The sequence below is a fragment of the Sapajus apella genome, unplaced genomic scaffold (genome assembly GCF_009761245.1).
Source record: "Sapajus apella isolate SASKATOON/1434 unplaced genomic scaffold, GSC_monkey_1.0 scaffold133, whole genome shotgun sequence".
Lineage (NCBI taxonomy): Eukaryota > Metazoa > Chordata > Mammalia > Primates > Cebidae > Sapajus > Sapajus apella.
In genome coordinates this window covers 2227808-2241952 of record NW_022437073.1, presented here as the reverse complement: position 1 = coordinate 2241952, position 14145 = coordinate 2227808, and the positions used below count along the sequence as shown (strand labels likewise).

Genomic DNA, 14145 nt, shown 5'->3' with positions numbered 1-14145 from the left:
CATGGTAAATATCTCAACACTCCCCACTTTATAATGTTTATATAACTTTTTGCAGAGACCTGACAAGAAGACTTTATACTTGACTTACAGTTTTAGCTCTGTACTTTATGACTAATTATGTATAAATGTATAATCCAAACTACCTGTTGGATGACGTTTGTTTGTAATTTTGAATCTGTCTTCTTGATAATGCAAGGTTCTCCAAGAACTCAGATATTTCTACTTGACTGCTGTACTTCTCAAGGAAAATACTGTTTTCTTAACAATGGTTACTTCATTTTCACAGTCTCTACATTCAGTGGCCCTATATTATGTTCTAGGAAAATATTACTATTTTCTTTTATTAATGAAAAGAGAGATGAAAATGTAAATTACTAGAGCAAAAGATGTATATTGACAAGGAAAGATATAACCTATATGAAAATGTCTACTATTTGGGGTATAGAACCAAAATCCTTATGACTTTAATTTTATCTTATGTTTAGGGCCCACAGTAAATTTTACTGTCAGTTTCTCTGAATGAATTAGAAATTTAGATCTGAATTTGTAAAACTAGCTCAAACATTATCTTTTCTACTGCGGCCTTTCCTGGCCATTTCACTACGTGGTACTAATTCCCTCTTCTTTTACTCCTCCATTATATCCCTATAGGTACTTACAAGTTTGGAAATATTTGAATTCAGTATACATAATCACTTGTATTCTGTTACAATCACAGTTTGATAAATTACTCAAAAGAGAAGGCTATATCATACTAATCTTGAGTTTTCAGAATAGTATTGTTCCTGCCCCAAAGAATGCACTTAATAAATGTTTAATAGATCAGTGCCTTTAAAGGTCAATGAGAGAGACATAAAATACTTCTGCTTATGTTTTTCTGACAACAGAAAATAATACATACTTAAACTGGAAAATGTGGAGAGAACAAAAAATATTGAGTAGCAGAAAAAAATCAGCTATCTAGTTTCAATAACAAGAGATAACCTTTATCAACACTTTTTCCTTTACTTATCTATTGCTAAATTCAGGTATAAGGCATTGGTCTCTTTTCAGATGAGTATTTGCAAAGGGGATTGTTTTTAAATTGAGTTACTTATGTCCTCCTGAAACAGTTTTTATAAAGTTAAAAGTGTTTAATTGCAATGAAGCCAAAAAGGGCAATTTAATGAAGTAAAGGGTTTATACAGCTTCATCTATGTGGTGGTTATTTTAATGAACCAGCCTTAACTGTTTCTGTGAACCTCTGATAAAACTGTGTAACTCTTAGGATGCTTTCAGTGATAAAGTATGCCTGACTTATTTCAACACCATATTTTTAGATGTTTACATTTAACTATCTTTGTCTGCCAAGAGCTTTCAAAACACAAAATAACCTTTACTACACATATTGATGAGAGGACCGTGATGACAAACAGTGTATCTGTGCTACTACATAAAACCCTTCTCTGCAGATCTCCTATTTGCATGAATTTGTTAAAAAGCAGGCTACAAATGTAATCTTCTCTCATACTTTGATATTTGGGGTTGTTTACTACCACCAGATTTTGGGTACCTGCTAAACATACATTTTATATGCCATGAGGGAGATAAGCTTTATGAAACAACTCATAACAACTTTTCAGAAAATTGCACATTTGAAGATCCAATTTTGTTCTTTCACACAACCACTGAAAAACAGTCTCCTTTCTGATCACCAGGCAATTTCCCAATCTCTTTAGAATTTCTCTTTCTAAACAATTTCTTCCAGAAAAGCTTTTGGAAATAATTTAACACTTCAGTCTGCCCTAGTGAGATGGGCGAATTAGAAAAATCTGAAAATAGATTCCAGTGAAAATAAAGCAGGGGGACCAAGACTTTACCTGAGTGTCAATGCCTCCCTGGTGAGAGCTTGGCTCCATCACATTCAAAGACAAACTCAATAACAGAAGACATGTTGCTTTTAATTTTTGTGCTCAGCTTTAAGCACTCACTGATAAAGCACGCAAATCACTAAGCTATAATACTTCACACACATAATTCTAATTATTTTAAAAAGACATAATTTGAAATCAATATTGGCTATTTTTTGCATAAATATGAAAGTGAGTATGTGCCTGAGACACAGTGAGATAGCATAACTAAGAACACACTCTCTAGGATATGACTATGGGGGTTCATTTACTGGTCTTGTCATTTATTAGCTATACGACCTCAGTTAAAATATTTCACCTCTCAGTGCCTCAGCTCCTTAACTGTAATCTGGTTACAATAACAATACTACCTCATCAGGCTTGTTTGAGGATTAAACAACTTTATACATGTAAAGTTCTCAGACTAGTGCCTGGCTGCCAGGCTTAAATAAGGAAGCTCCTCAATAAAACATAGGATGGGCATATTTTATATACTTTCTAGAATGTTTGAAGTTAAGCCCTATGAACAAACCATATTAGAAAGATGAATATTTAAACTCTAAAGATAAACTTTTAGATTGTTAATTTACTCCAAAGTTTGATGAACTTCACTTGTCACTAACAGTATATGTCCTTATTCTTTCTTCCATGAAGATGGGTAGAAGATGCATACATTTCTTTCACACAGTGATGACAAACATTCATTGAGCACTGATCATGTTCCAGACCCTGTAATAGGTAGTGTAGCAGTTTATTTTGTTCTCATAAATACCAAAAGAGTAGCATCACTTATTATCCCCAACATACACATGAGAACACAGCAGCTCTGGGAGGTCACACGACCAGTCATCTCCTAGTGCCAGAACAGGGAGTGAAAGGGTACATGTGAGACTGCAGGGCTAGATACCAGCTCTTGAGAGTGGCACTATTTTATGAAAGGGGCTAGGTGGGAAATTCAGTCTAACATCTCTATTTCCTATTTGAAGAACCTCAGACCCAGAGCAAGGTAGTGACTAAGCTGAAGGCTTCTGTCACTGCACTCTGTATTCTTTTTTTTTTTTTTCTAGACTAATCCTGGATTTATATTTTCCCACTTCTTCAATTTTGAGTAGAAAGAGGAAAAAAAAAAACCTGTTTGCCTTGAATATATATTTCTCTCCCACACATCCATTTTTTCTCCTTTGAAGTAGCAACAACAGCTGCCAAGGGAGGATCCCCCGGGCTTATAGAGCATCACTCAGCTTCACAGATGAAGGCAAAGATGAGAAGACAGAAATCCTTCCTTTAAAGAACTTCGCAAATGTTCTTCATTCTAAATTCATTCTTTCATTAGTGAATACTTTTAAGGCAATATTGAAACCTCAAGGCAAAAACAGCAAAGCACTGAATTCTAGGACCTACAAGTGGTCCCTAATTGGTTGCCAAGGGCCGAACTGAAGGAGATTTGGGTGAACGGCGACTCGGATCTCTACCTTCCTTAAATCATTCTTTAAAAAATATCTGTCTTTTTAAAATTTTATATTTATTGAGAGTGTACAACATGATACTTGATATACATATAGATAGTGAAATGGCTTTTTAAAAATATTCTTTACATAGAATACAGTCCCTTCTACCATCCCTATGCTATTAGTGAAAAATTTGGCTAGTCAAAGGCAACAAGAAAAGATTGCTTCCATATTTATATAGAGTTCCAGTGACTCTTAAAGCTTATCAACAGAAGACAGAATCAAAGTTGGAGCTAGTACTTCTTGGCTTAGACCCAAAGTGCTTGCATTCTACCTGTGAAAAATGGAAGGAAAAGACACGCACAACTACAAGCATAATGTTTCAAACTTTTCACTATCCATTACCCACATATACATCCACCACGTGCACATAAAAACATACGTGCAAAACACAATACTGGAATATATTGTGCCGGTTTATTTTGCAAGAATGGGTTCTACTGTATATTCACATTAAAAGTGTTTTGTTTTGTTTTGTTTTAACTGAGAGCAGGCCAGAAATTAAATAGTAACATATTCATTTATCCATTCATCTCATAAATATTTATTGTGAAACTACTATGTGCTAGACACTCTTCTAGGCTAAGAATACCCCAGTAAAGAAATCAGGAATCATTTATCCCTCATGGAGCTTGATTTCTAGTAGAGAAAATATAAGCCAGATGTATAAATAAAATATATAGCTTGCTAACTATTTCTAAGGAGGAAAAAAGTAAAGCAGCAAAAGATGATATAAAGCAACCAGATGACAAGAGCAGACATTTTAGATAGTGTGGCCAGAAAAGACCTTATGAGAGACAATCTTGGGGGAAGGAGAAAAGAAAGTGAGAAGATATTTGAGAGATTGCAGTTCCATGAGAGAAGAGTAAGTGCAAAGGCCCTAAGGTGGAAGACTGTCTTGCATCTCTGAGAAACAGCCAGGGGGACAGAGTGGTTCCAGTGGAGATAACAAAGGGGAGAGTTAAAATAAATGAAATTAGAGTGATAAGAGGAGGCCAGATTATTTAGAACTTTACAGTGCAAGCTAAGTATTTTGACCTTCATCATGACAGAGTGGGTATCTAGGCATTGGAATAACAAAACCTGATTTATATTTTAATAAGATAATGCTGGTGTGTAGTGATTAAAATGGGCTGAAGTGATATAAGGTCAATAACTCATGCTTTTTTGTTTTTGAGATGGAATCTCACTCTGTTGCCCAGGCTGGAGTGCAGTGGCATGATCTTGGTTCACTGCAACCTCTGCCTCCCAGGTTCAAACAATTCTCCTCCTAAGTAGCTGGGATTACAGGCATGCACCACCACACCCAGCTTGCTTATTTAATTAATTAATTAATTAATTTATTTATTTATTTGTATTTTTAGTAGAGACAGGGTTTTACCACGTTGCCCAGGCTGGTCTCGAACTTCTGACCTCATGAGGGTGATTCACCCACCTTAGCCTTCCAAAGTGCTGGGATTACAGGCATAAGTCACTGCGCCCGGCCACTCATGACTTTTGTAACAATCCAGATAAAACACAATGGAGGCTTGAATCAGCATAGTGCTAGCGGGGATGGTGCAAAACACTTGAATGTTGGGTATATTTTGAGAGTAGACATTAAAGGATTGGCTGACCGAATTAATAAGAGATGTGGAGGAAAACACATTAAGGTTGAAACTTAACATTTTGGCCTGAGACACTTAACCATAGTGTTGCCAATTAACTGAAATGGGAAGACTGCAGGAATGGCTGCATGTGTATTTTTGTTGTTTATCTGTTCGGTAAATTTTTGTTTTCTTTTCTTTTGGGGGGGTGGGGGAGTCATAACAGGAGCTCATTTTTTCAAAGCACTCAATTTAAGATGTCTATTAAACATTGAAGTGGAGATGTCAAGTAGATAATTGGATATGCAGGTCTGAATTGATAGAAGAGGTCTGATGGGAAAAAATGAATTTGGGAATCATTAGCATATAGATGAGGAAGAATCAGCAAATGACACTAAGAAAGGGAGGTCATAAAATTGGAGGAAGACTAGTGAGTGTGGCATCCTTGAAGCCAAGTGAAAAAATTATTTCAAAAAGGAGGAAGTAAAATTCTCATGAATGCTGCTCATAGGTTAAGAAAGCTGGGGACTGAGAATGGACTGCTAGATTAGCAATCTGGGGGTCACTGGTAGCCTGATGAAAGCAGTGTCAGTCGAGTGGAGAAGCATAAACAAAAATGCAATTTGGAAGACAGAAATTGAAGATGGTGAGTATTAATTCTTTCAAGAGGATATGCTGTAAAGGGAGAGTGAGAAATGGTAGACCTGTAGATAAAATATGATCAAGAAAGTTTATTTGTTTACATTCAAAGTAGGAAACGTACACTGGTATTATATGATGCTGGGAATGATCTGCTAAAGATGGAAAATTTATTGATGTTAGAAAAAGAGGAAGTAAGAGTTCATTTTGAGTAGGTAAGAGAGATATAACCTAGGGTAGTCTCTGCAAAGGGTGGGCTAAGAATTGCAGCAACAGCATCATCTGGGAGCTTGTTAGAAATGCAAATTATTTTGTCCTGCCCTAAAACTAAACCAGACTCAGGTGAGGCTTAGGAATTTGGATCTTAACAGGCTTACAGGTAATTCTTGTGTATGATTGTCCAAAATAACTGATTTATTGCACAAAGGAGAGATCTGCCTTACCTAGGAACACAGTCAATTCATCCATCGCAACCAGAAAGAAGGAACAGTATTTGGGCACAGGTGAGGAAGTAAGCAAATATGGTAGTGGGACCTTATGAAAGTTTTCTAGTAATTACCTCGATATTTCAATGAAGAAGGAAACAAAAATGTCAATCAGTCCCTTTCCTCCACTTTGCCTTGGACTATTAGCCACAGAGCCGCAGGCTAATGCTGTCATGCAGCAAAGTTGTATTACTACTCTCCAAGCTCCACTGAGCTACCCCTTTGCAAAGCTGCAAAACTTTCCACCTTCCCTAGGCCTGATGGTTCCCTCAGCTGGTCTACTCCTTTTGGTTCTCAAATCATGGTATTTCTTATCAAAAATATGGTTGCCATTCATTCTACATTTGACATACTATAGACACTTTCAAAATATATCATCTCATTCAGTTTCTCAAATAACCTTTTCACATTGGTACTTCTATCTTCATTTTACAGATGATAAAATGGAGACTGAGAGACTGACTTAGTCAATGGTATCTTTCTAGTTAAGTGGAAGAATCTTGAGGACTATCCACTAAACTGCTTTTAAGGTGCCATCGCAGGTGGAGAGCTGTGTATGTACCTGGCCGTTCTCACACCACACCCCCATCCAGGGTATCCAGCATTCCCCAAGTGATTTCAACACAAATACTCTGTCTTCGACCTCTTCTATTTTATGCTACTCTTCTTATTTTTCCTACTTACCTTGCTAACAAGAGCCCACTGTTTTTTCTAGAGGTCACTCTGATTTAATCAATCAATACAGTTCATTTTTGGATGTTGTACCCTGTTGCCAACCTCCTTCTCATCTTTGTTTTCTTCCCTCTTCCTCCCTCTCCTTCAATAATTTCTTCAGCCCCATATTTTTACCTTTACAACTATATCTAATAAGCTACTTTCCCTTCTGCCTGAAGCCATTCATAAATTTAAATTTTGTTTTAAATAATAAAAATAAAGTACAAGTACACTATTTTTTCTTAAAGCTTCTGCTGTTTAGCAAGCAATCTAAATCTCTTCGCATTTTTCCTAAAGCCAAACCTTTAGGTAGCAATTACTTCATTAACTGTTCATTTTCTACCATAGTTTCTGTGGTCATCAGGTTTTTTTCATGTGTTTGATTTTTCATAGCTACCTAGGTTGTGTTTTCTAGAAACCTTCCCAAATCTACCACACCTACAGTCCCAAATTAGGAAATATATATTATTATATGTCTGTGCAGGGTCATTAAAGCAACATTTAACTTTTGTTCTACAAATAAAATAACAAATTAAATTTAAATGACAGAACATGCCAATTATATAAAATTACCTATGAGTCATTCTCACTCAATATTTACTTGCTTATTATTTACTATTTAAGTCTATCATGAAATATATTCTCTGGGTGATAAAAAGGACAGGCTACTATAAAAAATCTAATGAATATATCAATAGCTTTCAGCATTCCATGAACAATAATGCACAATTGTAGGTTATATAGTTATTGATCCACTATGAAATTCTACAAAGAAAATAAGTGTGTAGTCGTCACATTTTTGTGAGATTATTAGATTTAGTAATATTTCACTATTTACTAGTGATAGAGAGATTTTGATTTGTTATTTTTAAGAATGATTGTATAAGGAATCAAATGTATAGATTGCCATGAATTGAATAAATGGAAATCGTGGTATTTTTAAAACTGTATTTTTAAGTTAACCGTTTTTTTTTTCATATATGTAGGACACATTATTTTCACTAGGCCATTAAGGTTTTGTGGCCTGTGGAAATTAATTCTTTTCTGAACTCCAGGTGTGAGGCACATTATCATCCAGTGACCCTCTGTACTACAGCTAACTCATATCAGGTGACAATGAATTCTGTCTTCTTCATAAAGTTATGCCTCTACCTGTATATCTTCTCCTGATGATTGGCACTCGTCATCCAAACCCCAAAATTAAAAATTCTCCCAGGTGATTTCCACTGCCTTACGTTTATTCAATCACTGAGGACTGCCAATTCTCATGCAAACCTCTATGGAATTCATCCTTTTCAACCTCACTGACAGTTTATTATTTCAGGACCTCATCATCTCTTGCCCAAAATGTGAGAATATACCTCTAAGTGACCTTCCTGTCTCTGATAGGCATTGCACTCTCTGCAGCCCCCGCCTGTCTATCCTGCATCATGAAAATGACAAAGCAATGATTCACGACGTAAAATGAATGATCTTACTGCTTTGCTTTAAACTCTTGAATTACATACAAGATAATGTCCAAACACTTTTGGGTGACCCTAAAGCCCTTGGAGCTGTTCACAGCCAGCATTTCCAGCCTCATCTCATTGACAGTGGTAATGTTCCCACTCACACACTTCCACACTTGTGGAAGTTCTGCAACTATCTGGTTGCTTGCTCTGAACACAGTCCACTACTTCCAAACAGACTAATCCCTTCTTCCATTTGCAAACTAGGACTCAACTTTTAAAATGAATAGACGATGAGAATAATCCAAACTATTTAGCCTTTTGCAAATTGCAGTTATTTTTATTTCCCACAACTAATAATTATTGTAATTTGAGCTTTTCTACTTCAATGTGTGTCATTTAAACCTGTTCTAAAAACAACACAATTTAGCTCTTATGTTGTTCATAAACATCACCGAATCATAAACTTTTCTCATTGTTCTACTTCAATTCTTTAGTGTAGTAATTTGCATCTCTGGAAAATTGCAAGAGGCATTCCATTTGTATTGTTTTTCTCCATTTCTTCCTTTCTTTATAATTTGCAAATAAGAGCACTGTTTTCCCCTGACATTCAATCTTATGTTCTTCCAAAAACGCTATTATTTTGTGGACTGATAGTTCATTAATAAGTATAATTACCATTTGCCACCTCATTTCTTAAATTACCTAGTAATTACATGTATATTATCTTTCAATTTTGGAAAGTAAGCCCTTGAAAAGACACCCCCCACCTTTGTTAAAGTCAGGTAGAGTTCCAGGTGTATTTTTCAAACATTAGATTTGTAAATCCACTTTGCTTTTTGTCATTACCACATTATAATACTAATGTAAAATTTCACAAGGCTTTCTGCTAAGTTTAATACATAAACTATTGTGTCTTTATTGGTTTCTTATATGGCATGATTTTTGAAATAGAAAAGTAATAATATTTGGTTTTCTGGGCACTGTGGTTAAAAAATAGGAGTCAGTTGAAATCATTTGGATATAATTTGAGAAAATGAACTGGCCTGGAATCTAAGCTAATAGTTGCAAGGAAGTTTTGAGGAGCCTGTTAGCATTCACCTGAGTTTAAAGCTGTTTTTGAGGATAAAGTATAACCACACTATAAATATGTATCTCTTTCAATTTTATTAAGGACATGTTCTTTATTTCTCCTGCCAAAACTGTTTAAGAAGAATATATATCTTTGACTGAAGATTCCAAATACAAACAAATCCAGAATTCTCCTAAGAAATCAAAACAATATTTTTCCTTTTTTTAGCAATTCCTTTTCATTTAGTTTTCATTCAACCATTTTTTGTGTGTCTTTTTTTATATTTTTATTATAAAGCACATATACTGGGCAAGACAAAGACCTCTGATTTCTTTCATCTGGAACCTGAGATTTGGATGTGAGCAATTTACAGTATTTATGAAAAGAATATAATAAAGTTACCCATAAACCCTGAATTCCATATACCCCATTTGCCAATGGAATCTAATAAACAGATCATTGAATTTGAGAGCTGGAAGGGGCTTTGGAGAGCATGTATTCCAACATCCATATATTGTAGAAAAAACTGAAGCCAAGAAATCTTGTCACTGGCCAGTCACATAGCTTAATTAGAGGAGAACAAAGACTAGATCCTCAGACTTCCTGACTCCAAGTCCTGCGCCTTTTATGCTAAATCCCATGTTCTCTCAAGTTAGAGACTTTCCGTATCAGTGTGTCATTCCTCACGAACTGAAAATAGAGTTCACTGAGTTTCCTGTGTGACTGAACACCTACGAAGCAAAGCCTTCAGTCTCAAAAGCAAAACTGGAAACACATATAAAATTTCTGTAAGAGATGTTTTTCTGCAAGGCTGCCTTTTCTGTCTGTTCAGGTGTAAGATGCCTGAAGGTAATGTTTGCCACAGGCAGTAGCTATTAATCTTTGACTATATTTTTAAAGAAATTATGGTAATTTTATGTTACTTTCTTAAAAAAAAAGTTATCTCCTACTCTCAATATGATCATCTTGGAAATATTTGCTGACTTTATTTTCATGTTCTTCTTAAAAGCACTCTGTCCTTGCCCAGGGAAATCTGTAGATATTAAGTTTGGTGTTTGAAATGTGCACTTTGGCAGACCTCCATTTAAAGGTGTATTTTTTTTTTTAATGAAAGATAAAGAGTAGCTGATTATACTTACACAAACCCCAGAGGAAATGGATTCTGTAGATGGTAACTAAAGTGGAGCTGGGAAAGCTCAAGTTTCTGCCTCCCTCCAACTTCTGCTCTCTGATAATTACCAACTAAGACTATCAAGAATATTTTGTTTGATGATCCAGCAAAACGTCTGGTAAGGGAGGAGAAAGAAGGGCAGGGCACTTCCCACGAGGGTAGGGGAAGGAGATTCCGTAAGCTTTCCCGGGTGATTAGAGCTGGGGAAGTTGATCTCTTTTCATGCTGTGGATGTGGTGCGCTGCAGTCACGCCTCCCGCTGCCAGCCCGGCACCGGGATCCTAATCAGTCACTATGAAAACTCATTAGCTCCACAGCAATGAGTCCTCCACTGCTGAAGCTTGGCGCTGTGCTTAGTACCATGGCAATGATCTCAAACTGGATGTCCCAAACTCTCCCAACCTTGGTGGGACTGAACACCACGAGGCTGTCAACGCCGGATACCTTAGTAAGTTACTTCGGTGGGTTTGGCCATCTTGAGAAGTGAGTGCATTTAGTGGGCTTTGTTTTGTAAATTGCAAAGGCTTAGATTTTGCTTCTCCCTTTACAGGTCGGCTTCAAAAATGTAGTGTCTATATAGTAACTTTAGACATAGATATTTATTTACGAATACTTTATAGTTACAGCCCAAAAATGAACTGCTTGAGAAGTAAAGCTATGAAAGAGAATATTAGAGTCAAATTCTTAGGATGAAAAGCTTTAGTGTAACTATATTACTTGGAAACGTGGGCAATTCTTAAATATGTTTTCTTATTCTTTTACTTTTTTAATATCTGTAAAAATCTTCATAAATTTTCCCACAAAGCAAGCTACAAAATACATTCTGTCAAATCTAGTTTTACTATTGCAGATTCTTCCTTGGAAAGCAATGCCTGTGACTATTTGCAATGAATTCACTCAAAGAAAGCAGCATCTTTTAAGTATAAATGAAAAAAAAAAAAAAAAAAAAAAAAAAAAAACCTCGGCAATTTAAAGCCTGCCCAAAAATCCTTTAAGAAAGCGAAGAAATATGAACAGTATAAAACTTACTTGATAAAAACATCTTTCTGCATTTTTAAATATTTTATAAAGACTCCCTATCACAAATCTATCTTGTATAACCTTCATTCATCTAAAATTAATGGCTTTTTAATTCTCCCTACATTCTAACAAAGTATTTTCTGATAGTTTGAAGCAAGGTTCAGTGAGCAACATGTTTGATATTTCAAAGAAAAATGAAAACTATTGGTTTGCGAAATAGGAATTTACAAATCCAAATAAAAGGAATTTCTTAGAAATTAATTCCTCTGCCCTGAAATAAAAGGTACCCAAACAAAACAGGGGTTTTCACTCTCATGTGGGTTACTCCAGTAGATCAGAAAAAGTCAGATATGAAAAGAAAGTAGCCCTCCATCTTCAAGTTGTTTGCAGTTACTAATAATAATCTATCAACAAATGTTACTTAACTGAGTAAAGTCTGACCAAATAATTACATAATTTGCCCAATTCTCCCAGTGCTTAAGGCACCAGCAGAGCACATACAAGGCACACTTTGACCTGCTTTTACATTTTCATTTCCTTTAGGTTGCTTATGGAACCCCAGAGCCTCCATTGCTGAGAGTCTCTTCCCTACCTTCATGAAGTGGCTTGGCAGGAGGGATGTAAAAGATTTGGAGTTATAAAAAAAAGCAGGATAGACATCAATAAATAATTACAAAACAAATAAACTTACATTGTCTAATATTTACTGAGCCCATTTTTTTTCAATGTCCAAGTACCTGATTTCAACAACCTCATTGTTGAATTAACTCTTTCAGGATAATGAATGTAAACTGAGCTACTAATGAATGAGTTATATTTCAAACATGGCATCTTGATTCTGACATGTGTATTTTTTGTGTACATAGACATTGGCTTGGTTACTTTTTTATAGTTGACTAATGAGAATCAAATTTCCAAAATTATACATGATTATCTTAGGACTTCTAGTTATCTTGCAAGTGAATTAAATATCTTTACTTACTGATAGAAATATTGTTACTTGAAAATTATAAAGCATTGTTGTATGTATGTGTCTGTTTTGACACAGACAGTTCTTACTTTTGATGCCCCCTCTTTGCAAAAACAGAAAAAAGAACAAAAGCAGAAAATTTAGGAAAATGTTCACTATGGCCACTGATAATAAATCAGTAAATGGTATTCCCTGGAATGGAGAAAAGCTTTTTTGGGTGTTTCTTTTTTTTTATTATTTTTAGTATGCTTTACAGAAGAGCAATGTCTATGACATTTCCCTAATTATCCAAATAAGTGGTCATACTTTAAGATTTCCGTGGTGAAGAATGAATGCAACAGTATCTCTTAGACCAGGAACATAAGATATGAATGCTAGAAAGGTCGAAAGAATCTTAGAAACCATCAAGCCAGTTACGTTCATACTATTTTTAGCAGCAGAGTTGTTTTTTTTTTTCCCAAATTAAATTTTCTATGTGCTACATACATATTTTTGAATGAAATGAAATGAAAATTGAAAATATGAAAGAGGTCATGGATCAGATAAATATTTGGGAGAGGCATTAACTGGGCCTCCACCGTGTGTTGTTTCCCTCACACAATCAGCTCCTTTCCTCAATCAAGACATCTCCTCAGAAACCGTAGAGCTCTCAAGAATTTAGTTTAAAATATGACTGATCTCATTCAGTCTCCTTATTTTACAAATGGGGAGACTAACTGGAAATATGTAAGCCACCAGTCAGATTTCCCCCATTTGGTTAATGGCAGAGCCAAGTGCAGAACCAAGTTACATGACTACCTCCCTACTCAACGAAGTCATTTCACCATTGCCTTTGCCAGTCACTGGCCCTCTTGGCCCCTGGTGCCCCACTAGGTTCTCACTGCCCTGCTCAGATTGTTCCTAGGTCCCTGGATTCTTCTTTTTCCCTCCTACACACAAACACCTTTATTTTATTTATTTTTTTTACTTTTTTTTATTGCATTTTTGGTTTTGGGGTACATTTGAAGAACATGCAAGATAGTTGCATAGGTACACACATAGCAGTGGGATTTGCTGCCTTCCTCCCCTTCACCTATATCTGGCATTTCTCCCCATGCTCTCTCTCCCCAACTCCCCACCCCACACTGTTCCTCCCCCATTTCCCCTCAACAGGCCCGAGTGTGTACTGCTCCCCCCTCCGTGTCCATGTGTAAACACCTTTATTTTTTAAAGTATATTTTCTCATCTCCCTGGCCTCACAGAGTTGGAGATAAGCTATACTCTCAATTATGTCATAACCATTCCCAAATTTGTATATTCATAAAGAAGAAAAAATTCTCCTTTGCGGGCATTTTAGACATTGTGGCAAAGCAGTGAAAGTGGTTCTTTTGCTTATGGGAATTCATCCGGCTGCCTCTCAAATAATTCCAAGGGATCCTTGCTGCTGCTTCCACATGGAGGTCCAGCAAGACTTTTCCCTTAGACGGAAGGGCTGACAGCTCCCTGGCTCACTAAGTATTGCTGTAAAGTAGTAAACCAGCTCTTCTCATCAATTTTCTCACTCCGTGTTCTCACTTTAAACAGTATGAACGGGATAAGCCTGCAATATACCAGACATACACACACACACACACACACACACACACACACACACACACACACAC

The 14145-nt window shown here is 36.0% G+C and overlaps 1 protein-coding gene across 2 annotated transcripts in view; it reads left to right on the top strand.

The window, feature by feature from the left end:
- OLFM3 (olfactomedin 3) overlaps nt 1-14145 on the top strand; it is a 205249-nt gene that overhangs the window by 147293 nt on the left and 43811 nt on the right. The window contains exon 1 of one of the 2 annotated variants that reach the window (XM_032262907.1): nt 10154-10960. The exons of the other annotated variant lie outside the window; for it this stretch is intronic. Coding sequence (XP_032118798.1) covers nt 10832-10960 — 129 coding nt within the window. The 5' untranslated portion in view covers nt 10154-10831. Of the gene's footprint in view, nt 1-10153; nt 10961-14145 lie in introns of those variants that run through there. 2 annotated transcript variants of the gene reach the window in all.